The sequence below is a fragment of the Salmo salar genome, chromosome ssa12, assembly GCF_905237065.1.
Source record: "Salmo salar chromosome ssa12, Ssal_v3.1, whole genome shotgun sequence".
NCBI classification, from domain to species: Eukaryota; Metazoa; Chordata; class Actinopteri; order Salmoniformes; family Salmonidae; genus Salmo; species Salmo salar.
The window spans coordinates 60,988,569-61,004,315 of NC_059453.1; the positions used below are offsets into that span (position 1 = coordinate 60,988,569).

Genomic DNA, 15,747 nt, shown 5'->3' on the forward strand with positions numbered 1-15,747 from the left:
TGTGGTCAGAAATTGAGAATGATTTTGGAGTCTTAAGAGTGGACAGTAATCATAGCAGAGTATACAAGCTGAGACATTTTATGTAATGGGTACAGAGACAGAATACAGTGTGACAGTGTCAGGATGACATTCTAATGTATACTGTATATGAAAACTCACCTCATCCAGACACCTTTCATAGGCCTCTCTCTGGCTCTCATTCGCAAGGGCCAGGACTGAATTATCAGCCTACAAAGGAGAGAGAAAGGAGAGAGAAGAGAGAGATGTATGTAATCGGTGTCTCTATCGAAAGCATTCATTTGACAACAAAGATCAACCTCAGGAGATTCATCCCCACCTCTGTTTCATATGATCAGTTTCAAATGTCTACACCTAGAATGAAAAAAATCCCTTGATTTCACAATCTTTCCCAACAATATGTTCTGTTTCATTTCATGGAGAATTTAACAGTGTTAAAGAATGGAAGAAAGAGGAAATTATGAGGTAGGTCTTTTTCTCTTCTTCTTCTCCTTGCTCTGATAGGTGCAGATGGAGTCAAAGAGAATCCGGCCACCGTCTCATTCGCCATGATCAAAAGCGCGAATATGTCACCGCGGCGAAGACGAAATCGAAAGGCTGATAGGGGACAGGCTGAGTGATGGGGAAAGAAGGAACAAAGTAGAAAGAGAGGGAAGTGGAAAGAAAGGGAAGCATTCTGAAAGACTGAATGAAAGAGGGAAACAGAGACTAGATGAAGAGGGTTAGTAGTTTGATTTATTTGAAATTATTAGGATCTCTTTTAGTACTCATTTGGACTAATCTTCTAAGTGTCGTTAAGTAGTGGAGGAAATAAGGAGAAAGAAAAAAGAACGAACAGGCTGATTGGAATAAAAAAGGGAGTGAGAGCAAGAGTGACAAAGAAGAACAAAATGCATCCATAGAAAGAGACACTAAACCCACCAGTGTCTGCACATCAAAACAGCCCTCACACATTTAATGCTCCCTCTACAGTGGGTCACAGGAGCTGTGACGGGCCCAAGTGCTCAATGATCAGGTGAACGGTGAGGGGAAAAGGAGGACGAGAGACCAAATCATTTCCCCGCAATATAAATTCACATCTCAACCGAGCAGAGAAAACAGAGTTTTCTATCTGCTTGTTTATGAGGTTTCGAAGTGGAACACGAATCAGAGACTAGCTTAGTCAAAAATCATTGCATTCTCAAGTAAGGGAGTGTGTGTGTGAGAGTGACAGAGAGGGAGAATGTGTGGGCAAGCCAGTTCAGTTCAAGCCAGATAAATGGCGAGATAAATTCTTAAATAGATAAACATATACACATTGGTCAATGTATAATCTTATGGAGATTTGGTTCGGCCTCTGATTTGAGCATTAATCACCTTTAAAGTAGGGCTTGGTGGATCCCTCAGTGAGCAGTACAAGATGATCACAATCAATATAATTACAGAAATTCTACCCAGAGACACCGCAGAACGAGGAAGAGACACAGCAGCAATTACAGCCTGATTCACACATCAATACACCGCTGTGCTAAGGGTGAAGGTGTGTGCACGTGTATACAAATAGGGACAGGGAGAGACAGTTTGTGAAAGTTTCATCTTTGTAGTGTGTGTGTGTGTGTGTGTGTGTGTGTGTGTGTGTGTGTGTGTGTGTGTGTGTGCGTGTGCGTGTGCGTGTGCGTGTGCGTGCGCGTGCGTGTGCGTGCGTGCGTGCGTGCGTGTGTGTGTGTGTGTGTGTGATCCTGTCACGTCTGAAACTCAATGGGTCGCTCAACTAACTACCCAACCTGAGAGCAATATGTGTAATAAGCTTCAATACATAGTGTGGGTTGTCTGACATATAGAAGGCAGAGGACCATCACCTGATTCTGCAACATTTCATAAGTACTGCAGGGCCTCAGTCGAGAGTATATAACCACAGTAACAGTAAGAGCCCTCTCCATCACAGTGGCATGATTATAAAACACAAAAATGTATTTTTTTTCTAAAAAGAGGCTCTGAGGAGAAGTGTTTTAAAGCACTTTCTTTCCCACCTCTCATTCTGCCACTAGGGCTCGGGAGATAGGGTCAGAAGAGCTGGGAGACTTCAAGGTGTTGTAACAACTTTTAAAGTGCTGCAGCGGTCTATAGTGCCGCGTTAAGAGATTTAACACAGGCACTTAAGGCTCTAATGGCAGAGTCTTTTAGATTTGTCGATAAAGCAAAGCCCTGAAAGTAGCTGCAGGTTACTCAGTCGTGTGATATCCATCATCTTGTACTAAGCTGAGAGGAGAGTGGGGGTATGTCATGCAAAGTGTCCCCTGGCTCCCCGAACATCCCTTCCAAAATACCCTCATCGCCAAAAGAGATAAAAATAGTGAATTAGTCAAATGCGGTGAGGGATCTTTGACTGACAATTCAAATCCAATACTATTATTGAGCATATAAATGGTATATACACTTGCCATGCCAGGCTCTCAGCTGACTTCTATGGCCTCTCACCCATCACTACATACATAAGCACCCTATTCATTCAGAGATCAGACTGTACGTTAAAACAGCTTATTTCACGGGAGGAGGGAGACACCTGGTGGAATATGATACAATTAGATGCATAATCAGGGCTATCAAGAGTCTAAGAGTAGGAGTGCCGATCTAGGATCAGGGCCCGTATCCACAAAGCATCTCAAAAAAGGTTCTAGGAATCCTGCTAAAACCTGTTTTAAGACAAAAACAAAACAACTCTTAGCTCAGAGTAGGTTTAAGGATGGTGTTAAGACTGCCCAGACAAACTGTGAGCCAGGAGTAAAATCAACTTCTAAAAGTTTCTCAGCTCTGTAATCACAACAACTTGAGGTACAGCAAAGATAGGGATGACTCTCATTGACATTGCTGCAAATTATGGGGAATAACCAATAGCAATGAGGCATGCCAACTGCGAACTCCATAGCACGCTTCAGACAACCATAGTGAATGTGACTGTACATGAAATGGTGCAGCCCGTCAGAAAGTTCAGGACCCAATTGCACAGGGCAGGGTTGAGACCCAGGGCCTCCAGCTTGATGATGAGCTTGGAGGGTACTATGGTGTTGAACGCTGAGCTGTAGTCAATGAACAGCATTCTTACAAAGGTATTCATTTTGTCCAGATGGGAGAGGGCAGTGTGCAGTGTGATGGCGATTGCATTGTCTGTGGACCTGTTGGGGCGGTATGCAAACTGAAGTGGGTCTAAGGTGGCCAGTAAGGTGAAGGTGATATGATCCTTGACTAGTCTCTCAAAGCACTTCATGATGACGGAAGTGAGTGCTACAGGGCGGTAGTCATTTAGTTCAGTTATCTTTGCGTTCTTGGGTACAAGAAAAATGGTGGCCATCTTGAAGCATGTGGGGACAGCAGACTGGGATAGGGAGAGATTGAATATGTCCGTAAACACACCAGTCAGCTGGTCTGTGCATGCTCTGAGAACGCGGCCGGGGATGTCGTCTGGGCCAGCAGCCTTGCGAGGGTCAACACAGTTAAAATGTTTTACTCACGTCAGCCACGGAGAAGGAGAGGGGGGGCACAGTCCTTGTTAGCGGACCACAACATCCCACAGTTTGTTGTCTAAAGTACTTTTAGATCCCACATCAATACAACTTTGAGGAAATACACTTTAGAATTAATTTGAGCTGTAAATAGGGTAGAAATGCTATATTATTCAGGCCAACGCTGACATCAGCTCTTGGAATGGTATCTTATCTCCGTCCCTTACAACCTACCACACCTGACTTATGTTTTGGCGTTGCCAGGTAATATTAGCCAATGTCTTTCCCCTGCAGTAAACATATTGTTCCATATTGGACATGAAGGGAAGGATTCTCCATTGATAGATAACCTTAAATTAAGTATCTTTGCCACTTCACAAGATAACTCCTGTAGTGGGTAATCTATCTTGCAGTGGAACTTGGGGTAATACCATGGTGATAAGGAGGTCGACTTATGTTCCGTCACAATTTCTTCCTCTAACCAATCCCAGGTGCCTGCTATTCCCCCATTTGTATAGCCACATGCCAGTGGGTATCTTGCATTATATGACAAGTAGTACAAATACACATTAGGAACACCTAAACCACCCTTACTTGTTGGCATGGACAGTTTTTTTGTGGTTCATTCTAAGTTTCTTTTCTTCCCACAAGAAGCTTGAAAAGAAACTGTTTATCTCTTTAAACCAGTGCTGAGGGCACTGAAGTGGTATAGCTGACATAAGGAAAGATAGTCTAGGGAGTATGCTCCTCTTTATCACCTCTGCGCTACCCCACAGTGATAAAAGGTAGAATATAATGTTGTAATGTCGTCCCGAATGGTTTTAAGGAGACCTGGTCCATTTAGATGAAATATCTTATTAACTGGTGACTTGATATTTCCCCCAAGGTATTTCATACAAATGGAGCAGTACCCTTGTGAGCTGGAAATGTGTGGTGGTTCAGAAGAATAGCCTCACTTGTACTCCAATTATACCTTATATCCAGAAAATTGGCCAAATGCTCGTATGAGCTGTTGCACACCCAGGATCGAACTGCTGGGATTTGACAGTGTTAATAAGATATCATCAGCATATAGGTTGACTTTGAAGTTATGATCACTCAGATTGATACAGATCGATCAGACCCCTTGGCTTTTTCCACGTTTTATTACAGCCTTATTCTAATATGGATTTTTTTTTAAATCCTCACCAATCTACATACATAATGACAAACAGGTTTGACGGTTTTTGCAAATTTATAAAAAATTAAAAAACAGACATATCACATTTACATAAGCATTCAGACCCTTTACTCAGTACTTTGTTGAAGCACCTTTGGCAGCAATTACAACCTCGAGTCTTCTTGGGAACGATGCTACAACCTTGGGACACCTGTATTTGGGGAGTTTCTCCCATTCTTCTCTGCAGATCCTCTCAAATTCTGTCAGGTTGGATGTGGAGCACCGGGCTCTGGCTGGGCCACAAAAGGACATTCAGAGACTTGTCCCAAAGCCACTCCTGCGTTGTCTTAGCTGTGTGCTTAGGGTCATTGACCTGTTGGAAGGTTAACCTTTGCCCCAGTCTGAGGTCCTGAGCACTATGGAGCGGGTTTTTATCAAGGATATTTATGTACTTTGCTCCATTCATCTTTCCCTCGATCCTGACTAGTCTCCCAGTTAGGTCTGTGGCAGTCACGAAATTACGTCAGCCGGTGATTGTCAAGCAAATAACTGTCGGTCTCACGGTAATTGACCGTTAATTAACATAAACACATTTAGCATCTCCTGGCTTCCACACAGCCTACAAGCCACTGATGTAGACATTTGAAACATCTACATTTTAGTCTAATAAATCCATGTAATATAGCCTACACCTTCACAATAAATCCATGATTTATTTTAGACAGGTCTAAAGAAGTATGATATTATGAAAGGGTAGTCTATTTCAAAAGAACAGAATAGCATACTCTGAGTTATGTTAGGTCCTGATCTGGCTATGCCAAATGGATGTGGGCTACACTAGTTCATTTAACAGACAAGATTTGCTTAGAATTCCGTGGCATTATTTTATAGTATGAAGAATACAATTGAACAAAGCTAAATAAAATAGAAAGGATATTTTCTCCAAACGATTTGAGCAAGTGACCACATGCGGCTATTCAGTGTTGAGCGGTTAACAAATAAATAGATACTCCTATATGCTTAATTTAGCGTTATTAATGTAACTTTTGTTGTTCTACAAACATGTTTTGATTTTTAATACATTGTAAGGATGCATGATGCAACTCTAATGATGATTTGAAAAAAGTGAGCTCTGAGTGAGCTCTGGCATGAGCTCTGCTTTTTGTTCAGGCTGTACACACTTCGTCAGTCGCTTAATAATACCTTGAATTTCCCTGCAGCATCCCCTTTGTGTGGCCATAATGCACTCAAAAAAAATCCAAGCCTTTTGCAGCCTTTCTCACTAAATGCTGCCTGCTCAGAGGCACCTCTAACCTCACACAGCTCTCCGTCACGTGATCGGTCTTTCTCACAGACTACAAGTGAAGACCGACACATCCGGGACGGAACTGCCCGCGTCCTTATCCAATTCCGAGGTGCATATTGAAGATATTGGAAGAACTGTCCACATCTACTTTTCGTCAGCCAACCAGATGAGTAGGCCTAATGAACAGCAGAAGCACTAACCTATGTCAATCTACTATCCCCCATAGTACAAAAGTCGACCTATTCTATTCTGTGCGATAAATAAATATTCCAAACAGTCTGGGACAGTTGTGGGATGCGATAGATCCCAAATTAAATCAACCACAAGTATCTAAAACCTTTTTTACGCAATGAGGCTGATGCAACAGATCAGAACATTTAGCTTAAAATGTTGATAAACTATTAGGCTATTTCTTCACATTATAAGTGAAGCAATGCACACACGGCAGTAGTCATTAAGTGCAAATGTTCCATTAGCAGGAAAACACCATTCTCAAAAGCGACCACAAATGCGATTATGCATGTAATGCTTTTATTAAAAAGGTGAAAATCATCTTCCCCAAACTTGAAACTCACGCGCTGCTTATATATACCAGTTAGGCTCTACACCCCGTGTAAAGCTGATTAATGTGCTTAAATTTTAAGAAGTTATTTAGCCACTTTTGACATAAACCTTATTAAAACTTATAGGCCTATGGGCTAGGCTACATGAGGTGTGCGACTATGATTCGAAAAAGTAGCAAAAAAAAAAGGCATTGTTTCTAATGCTGGGCATCATTCACAAGTGATAATATATAACTCACAAGTGATAGGCTAATATTGTCACCCATCAGACTATTCTTGATTTAATATTGTCGTTACATATACTAAATAATTTATGTGTGACATTTGTTTTGATTTAGAATGGACCATTAGCATGCACCTGCATCGAAAAAAAAGATTTTTTTTTTTTTTTTCACCTTTATTTAACCAGGTAGGCTAGTTGAGAACAAGTTCTCATTTACAACTGCGACCTGGCCAAGATAAAGCAAAGCAGTATGACACAGACAACAACACAGAGTTACACATGGAATAAACAATAAACAAGCCAATGACACAATAGAAAAAAAAAGAAAGTCTATATACAGTGTGTGCAAAAGGCACGAGGAGGTAGGCAATAAATAGGCCATAGTAGCGAAGAATTACAATTTAGAAGATTAACACTGGAGCGATAAATGAGCAGTTGATGATGTGCAAGTAGAGATACTGGTGTGCAAAGGAGCAGAAAAGTAAATAAAAACAGTATGGGGATGAGGTAGGTAGATTGGGTGGGCTATTTACAGATGGACTATGTACAGCTGCAGCGATTGGTTAGCTGCTCAGATAGCTGATGTTTAAAGTTGGTGAGGGAAATAAAAGTCTCCAGCTTCAGTGATTTTTGCAATTCGTTCCAGTCACTGGCAGCAGAGAACTGGAAGGAAAGGCGGCCAAATGAGGTGTTGGCTTTGGGGGTGACCAGTGAGATATACCTGCTGGAACGTGTGCTACGGGTGGGTGTTGTTATCGTGACCAGTGAACTGAGATAAGGCGGAGCTTTACCTAGCATAGACTTATAGATGACCTGGAGCCAGTGGGTCTGGCAACAAATATGTAGCGAGGGCCAGCCGACTAGAGCATACAGGTCGCAGTGCTGGGTGGTATAAGGTGATTTGGTAACAAAACGGATGGCACTGTGATAGACTGCATCCAGTTGCTGAGTAGAGTATTGGAAGCTATTTTGCAGATGACATCGCCGAAGTCAAGGATCGGCAGGATAGTCAGTTTTACTAGGGTAAGTTTGGCGGCGTGAGTGAAGGAGGCTTTGTTGTGAAATAGAAAGCCGATTCTAGATTTGATTTTGGATTGGAGATGTTTAATATGAGTCTGGAAGGAGAGTTTACAGTCTAGCCAGACACCTAGGTATTTGTAGTTGTCCACATATTCTACGTCAGAACCGTCCAGGGTGGTGATGCTAGTCGGGCTGGGCGGGTGCGGGCAGCGAACGGTTGAAAAGCATGCATTTGGTTTTACTAGCGTTTAAGAGCCGTTGGAGGCCGCGGAAGGAGTGTTGTATGGCATTGAAGCTCATTTGGAGGTTAGTTAGCACAGTGTCCAAGGAAGGGCCAGAAGTATACAGAATGGTGTCGTCTGCGTAGAGGTGGATCAGGGAATCGCCCGCAGCAAGAGCGACATCATTGATATATACAGAGAAAATAGTCGGCCCAAGAATTGAACCCTGTGGTACCCCCGCAGAGACTGCCAGAGGTCCGGACAAAATGCCCTCCGATTTGACACACTGAACTCTGTCTGCAAAGTAGTTGGTGAACCAGGCGAGGCAGAGAAACCAAGGCTATTGTGTCTGCCGATAAGAATACGGTGATTGACAGAGTCGATAGCCTTGGCCAGGTCGATGAAGACGGCTGCACAGTACTGTCTTTTATCGACGGCGGTTATGATATCGTTTAGTACCTTGAGCGTGGCTGAGGTGCACCCGTGACCGGCTCGGAAACCGGATTGCACAGCGGAGAAGGTACGGTGGGATTCGAAATGGTCAGTGATCTGTTTATTAACATGTCATCTATGCACTTAAATAGCGAATGGAGGACGCTTTTCCTTGTGGTTTATTTTCATGCCAGACAGGTATGCTATTCTCCTGTTGTAAATATAAGCAATGTGCTTAATATTAGGAAAGTTGAAAAATAAATATAGTAGGCCTAGCCTATAGAAAGCTCACCCTCCTCTTTTCAGTAGAGGCCATCACTGTTTTCTCGCACAATTCCATAGCCTATTGAAATGTTGCACAACATCAGCTCATGGGCTCTCATGAAGTGTTTGATTAGATTTTCGAATACATTTGCATTGGTGTCAGAGTGATTAGAGGAACAATAGAGTGCTGAGTACCAGGCAGTTAGCAAGTTTGGTAGGCTACTAATGACCATCAGCAGCATCAGAGCTTGGAGAAGCCTAATTACCGTGACTAAGAGGTCACCTGGAATTTGACTGCCTTGATGGCTCATGACCGTGGTAATACAGTCACCGCAATAGCCCTACTCCCAGTCCCTGCTGCTGAAAAACATCCCCACAGCTTGATGCTGCAACCACCATGCTTCAGTAAGGATAGTGCCAGGTTTCATCCAGATGTGACACTTGGCATTCAGGCCAAAAAGTTCAATCTTGGTTTCATCAGACCAGAGAACCTTGCTGACCGCTTCTCCCCCGATTGCTCAGTTTGGACGGGCGGCCAGCTCTAGGAAGAGTCTTGGTGGTTCCAAACTTCTTCCATTTCAGAATGATGAGGCCACTGTGGGGACCTTCAATGCTGCAGAAATGTGCTGGTGCCCTTCCCCAGATCTGTGCCTCAACACAATCCTGTTTTGGAGCTCGACGGACAATTCCTTTGACCTCATGGCTTGGTTTTTGCTTTGACATGCACTGTCAACTGTGGGACCTTATATAGACAGGTGTGTGCCTTTCCAAATCATGTCCAATCAATTGACTTTACCACAGGTGGACTCCAATCAAGTTGGAGAAACATCAAGGATGATCAATGGAAACAGGATGCACCTGAGTGCAATTTTGAGTCTCATAGCAAAGGGTCTGAATACTTATTTTTTATTTTTAATAAATGTGCAAATTATTTCTAAAAACCTGTTTTATTTCATATATCTAAAAATAAGGCTGCAACATAACAACATTTGGAAAAAGTCAAGGGGTCTGAATACTTTCCGAATGCACTGTATATCCTTCTTAGCTCTATGGTGCAGGTGAGAGGCTCTAGTGCCAAAATTAATAGACCTGGTGATGCGGGGCAACTTGTAGAACAGAAGAGCTGAAAGGGGTCAGATATCATACCATTAGTTTTAACTGAAGTAATATGTTAATGATAGAGTTCCCTAATCTATTGCACGATAACAGACCCAAAACCAAATAGAGAGAGTGCATATAACGGGTAAGACCACTATTCTATCAAAAGCTTTCTCTGCATCCAGCGATACTTCTAGTGTTGGATTCTGGCGAGAGCTAGCCCTTGGCATTACATGAAAAGGTCTCATGTTGTTGGGAGGATAAACGACTTGGTACAAACCCCACCTGATCCAGGTGTATTAAAGAGGGGATAGCCTTCTCTATGGGCATAGCAAGGATCTAGGCAAACAATTTATAGTCGTTATTTAACAAACTCAAAGGATGAAAGCGATCATTTGCATAGGAACCTTGCTAGGCTTTGGTAGCAGAGAGATGGTGGCAGAACGCATGCTCATTGACCAACAATCAATTATGTCAGTGTACAGCAAAACAAGCAATGGAGACAATGTGTTCTGGAAACGTGTACAATTCTAGAGGACTCTATTGGCAGATAGGATTTCCGTATACAGAACAGTTGCATCCATTGCCATTCTATCTTTCTCCTTAAGAGTGGGCAGTGATATACCTTTTTTTTAATCATCCATCTCTTTGTTATTGGCATTCAGACATTCAGATTTAGACAGTCCAGAGTAGTACTCTCTAAAAGCAGAGTTAGGCCTAATTCGTTTTTTGATCACATACTACGGACCCATTACAATCCTGAATGGCTGGAATTGTTTAAATACTAACATTTTGCCCGCTTTGTCGACTTACTCGAAATATCTCCTACGTAATCAGAAAAAAGGCAAATGTAGTCTCATCATGCAGAATTGCATGCAGATCTTACAGTCAATAATGCATTTGTAAGTCTGGGGTTCTTTGGGTCCAACATATTTTGCAACTCTTCTTAAGTCTTAAATTCCACTATTAAAACATGTTTTACTTTGTAACATTTATTTCCTTTTACCTGTGGATTAACTTATGATTCAACCTCTACAGGTTACTTTAAAGGCTTCCCACACCATATGGAAAGAGGGGACAGAGTTCAGATTAGTGGTGATGAATTCAGATATTTTCTCCCTCATGGTCGACACAAATTCCTCATCTGTCAATAGAGAGTTGTTGAATCTCCACTGTTTAGTTCTGCTTGTGTTGACAGGTGGGGAGAAAATGACTGACAGGGGGGAGTGGTCTGAAATGATAATGCTATGAATCTGAGAGTCAATCACATTCTCCATTAGAGATTTTGATAATGAGGTTGTCTATTCGTGAATACAAATTATGGACCTTGGAGCAAAAAGTATAGTCACGAGAGTGGGGGTTGACTAACCGTCATACATCAGTCAATGCCAATGAACTCTGGCGTTCTTCGAAAGCAGCTGATAAGGTCCATCTGCTGGAAGGGGACGACTAGAGAGGTCTACTCTACTATCATTGACCAGGTTAAAGTCTCCTCCCAATAGAATGGGGTCCCCAGCAAGGGGTGTTATGAACATTGTGCAGAATTAGGAGTATAAATGTTTACAAGAGTACATGTTTCATTTTGTAAAAAGCCTGACAATACAAGATTAGAGATTATTTTAGCTACTAAGATACTGACACGCCTGGCTGCTCCATTAACTGGTGCTAAAAATACTTTAAAGATTAATTCTCATTAAAAAGGTGTGTTTCTTGTAACATGGCCACATCACAGGCTAGGGATTTCAAATGCCAAAGTATTGGACTTTATTCAAAATCCCATTCACGTTCAATGAAATCAGATTTATATAGTATTAGATTCCATTTGTGACAATGTGTATAATATCAGCCTTAGCGTAACCATCATAGTAAGGAGAGAAAGGACTCGGTATCAATGTACAATCGCTTGTATTCTGTACCAGTAGGAAGGGAATGTGGAGGGAACACGCATGACAAACAAACATAAAAGATGTCACGAGGCAAATAGATAACACGAAACAAAAGTTAGATAGATGCCCTATCCAGCTCTTATTTGTGAAAGAACAGGTGTATGCGCTGCTATCCACCATAGCCAGACCTCTTATTAGGTGGATTTGTTTCACCCTCACTGTGCTCTAGGTGGGCGGGGTAACCCCCAGACCAGTGCATTGTTCGAGACTGCACGGCGACCGTGCGCAAACGAGAGTCAAAACGAACCCACCAGTTTCAAGTCTACACCAAAATACTATTTGCACAAATTTGTCTCCGTTATTGCATAATGTAAGCTTATATGGCTATAGCTGGTAAACTGGCTATAGCCATATTTTAGATTGCCATTAAACGCATTAATAGCCCTTTTTCTGTATATATTTCCCCAACCCTCGGTCAATACAAGGGGAGAAAAGTAACAATCTCATCAAAAACATTAGAGACTAGTGCAGTCCTTCATCGCCTCATTAACTTGCCCGAGTTATATAAAAAAAAAATGTTAGGGAGCTGTACATTCAAGTCCTTGACCACATCTTCTGCACTACTGTAGATACTGTATGTTTCTTCCCATCTATGGTGACGATGTGCCTGGCTGCGATAGAGATACTGTTGCATGTAGGTCTAGATTATTTATGGATTGATCACATAGAAATGTCAAAAACATTATTTTAACTCCAATTCAAATTGCATGTGGCGCAGGAATCACTGACTCGCTGCATCTTTCTATTATCAAGACACCTGCTGTTACCTCTTAAATGGTTAGGACAGCTCATGAGGTCTCCTAAATATCTGTCAACTACGTGTGACTCTTATGACTAAAGACGGTTCATGCATAACTTTTACTTTTACCCATAACAGTAGGAGTAAAATGTCTCTATTCGCAGCAATTTTCTACTCTGAGACACTATGTGTAAACGAGCCCTGGTTCCCCCAGTCCATGTAATCTTATTCATTGAGATCTAAAATGCATAACTGTTCCTGAAATCAGCACTCCTACCCTGAGACACTTGATATATACGCCACCAGGTGCACATCTATCAAATTGGCATCATCTTGAAAATAAATATGAAATACAAATTCTACTAGCATTAATAATGACACAGTGCTACTGATGGTATTACAAGTAAATATCACTGCTGCTCTAGGATGAATCAAAGACTGATTCTTTGAGTTTGGTTGTTTGGACTGAAGCATGTGATCGTTTCGACAGCTGCAGGTCTCAGTCAAAGCAAGAAACTGCCTTCATTAAACGTTGCAAACTGTTATTCATTTCCATTGAATGCTTTGACTGATGCAGCTCTCAGTCTCCAGGTGTACCCAGATAGTCAACAGCTCCAGGGGTCAAGACTAAAGCACTTTCTCAATTCCTCTTTCTCTCCTTCACAAAACCAATTGAAGAAGAAGATCCAAGGGGAGGGAACCTTGGACTTTCTCATCCAATACAGTTGAGTAGGTGAGGAGATCGGATGTGAGGAATCAAAGAAAGACAAATTGGCATACAGCCTAGAGTTCTCCCAGCCCTGCCCTCCTTCTCCCTGGGTCTCACCTCCAGCTCCCTGAGCCTCTCTAGGAGCTCCCTGCTGCTCGCCGGCTCCTCCAGGTATGGCTCCACATCGCCCTCTTCTGACTCAAAGGCCTCATCACAATCTCTCAGCTCTGTCTCCTCAGACTCCATTACTACCTGCAGTGCAGAAAGGACGGTCAGGGACACAGTTAATAACGGTGCAGGGTTAAGTTGCCCCTAGAAGATGATCTTGGGTCAGTTTTGCATCCGGCTAAGAATTAAGGTTAGGATTGGGAGAGGGGACCTGAACCTAGGGGAAAATTCACCCCGAAGCTTAGAGAGAGGTTGGGGACACGGTTACCATAGTAATACAGAAGCCGGGTAATAATGTCACTGCACACAATAACAACATCAACATTTCATGGGGATTTGTCATGGTTTCACACTCTTTCCAGGGTGATAATTAAAAGAAGCTTTTATATTTTCACCAACATTTCCCCTTTGACAATGAAAACTGGATTAATTGAGATTTAAATGAATGCTGTACCTGAATAAAAAGCTGTACATATTAATTTTTAACACCCCTGATCACACGTGTATGACAATCACATTCATGAAGCAGCGGATGATTCTCTAGATATAGTTTCATTTGATCACCAGGTCACCATGGCTGGGCCAGAGGCGGCGAGACAGAAGCTCTGTGGTTTATACAAACTTGCCAGACTCACTTTCCATCTAAGGTTTCAGAATCCTTTATCAAACCATCAATCACAATCATGTGAAGGTGAGGTCTCGTGATTTATTAGGAAAATAATAGTTATTCAGTAGAAAGTACATTAGAGTTTTAGTCTGAAATACATAATAGCACTACATTTAGGCCCTACTTTGAGGTTTAAAAATGGAACAGTTGTGTCTTTACTCTTCTCCCCAGCTCCCCAGTTTTGTGCTTTTTTGGGAAGGGCTGCCACCTCAGGCCATAAACCAACCAACCAGTCTATTGTATCCATAGGATGGGCGGTAGTCAGGGCCAGTAAATTAAAGCATAGTCGCCCCTATTCTAACCCCTTTCTCTGCCCATCCAAAACAACCTATTGACCCCTTTCAAGACGGCCAGAGGTATCTGAAGCGTGGACTACGTGGGGCAAACTGCAGTCTTCTCGCCTGTATGGGATTCCACAGAGTTTTAAATGGCTGATTTACATCTATAATACATTATAAAAAGGAACAAAAAGATGAATAATGATGGAGGACACAGCAGACATAAAACAAGTATGGGGTGACAGAGAAGTAAAGAGAAACTCTCTCAGGTGAAAAATACATGAGGTACCGCTTTGAAGCACACTTCAGAGAGACTATTTTGGTCAGTTAAGGGCAAAAGTTCATCCTTTGCATAACTGCCAGTGTTGCGACAGTCTGCAGTAATTATCAGTTTATGGTCCAATGCAGCTGATCAGAGCTGAGGTAACTGTCTTTGACCAGGGGATTAATTTAAGGAGGGATCAAAGTGAACACGAGGCTGTGTGCCAGGGTCTGATGCTGCACTATATAGGGCAGGGGTGGGCCATCCTTTTGTCTCGAGGGCCACATCGGGATTTCAAAATTCAATGGAGGGCCGCACAGATTTATTTAGTCAAAAACAATTTGCTGGCCAGAAAAAGGGCCTTTGAAAATATAGGAGGTCCATTTTAATTTCTCCAAATTTTGTAACTACTTTTAGATTTTCAAGTGTGCCCTGGAGTCTTTTTTTAACCCAAAATAATAATCCCCCCCTCAAATATGGGTTTTGCTATGGTCAACCCCTAATATAGGGAGTAGGGTGCCATTTGGGACACACACAGAGAGTCCAAAGAGTCTAGGCCAGACAGAGAGCACTCTCAGGGACATGTGATGGGTGCCACATGCCGGCTTGGATCAATACACTGCCGCCGCTGCAGCCTCTCCTCTCCCATGTATCCCTCTTTCTGAGAATCCAAAATAAACAGGGCAGTTGTATAATCAGACTTGCGTAGGTAGGGGCTAATTTTCACAAAGTCACATCAAAGGTAAAAGGGAACATTGACATTTTGAGTGTTCCTTCACCTTTTCCTATCGGTCTGCAGATCAGTGCTCTTTTCCCTTCTATTTTGTGACGACGTCTGTCTGTTGACGTGATACAGCTAAGGGGTTGGCTTTTGATTCAGCTAAGAATTCAAATAGACATGGCCTATATGGTTCAAAAATGACTAAAATAGACTCAGGTGAAATAGACTGAGTAGAGTAGACAAATAGACTCATGGTGATGAACGTGCGTGCGTGCGTGTGTGTAGAAGGGGGTACCCACCTGTCAAGCTGGCTCTACAATGTGCAGAAAGGACAAAGTTTAGTTATGATGCCCTTCAGGCCCGCTCCACAATTTACCTGAGAAACACATAAAAAAGGACAAAACTTTAGTCTCACAGTCTCCCCAGAGTTAACTATTTAGTTTAACATACATCTTCCGTGAAAAAGACACATCA

The 15,747-nt window shown here is 42.3% G+C and overlaps 1 protein-coding gene across 6 annotated transcripts in view; it reads right to left on the bottom strand.

Annotated features, from left to right (window-relative positions):
• Positions 1 to 15,747, bottom strand: part of LOC106565432 (nck-associated protein 5-like) — a 99,963-nt gene that overhangs the window by 23,219 nt on the left and 60,997 nt on the right. For all 6 annotated transcript variants that reach the window (XM_014132564.2, XM_014132563.2, XM_014132567.2 and 3 more), the window contains 3 exons: positions 15,573 to 15,649; positions 13,295 to 13,429; positions 160 to 228 (listed from right to left, as the gene is read on the bottom strand). In XM_014132564.2, coding sequence (XP_013988039.2) covers positions 160 to 228; positions 13,295 to 13,423 — 198 coding nt within the window. In that variant the 5' untranslated portion in view covers positions 13,424 to 13,429; positions 15,573 to 15,649. The remainder of the gene's footprint in view (positions 1 to 159; positions 229 to 13,294; positions 13,430 to 15,572; positions 15,650 to 15,747) is intronic.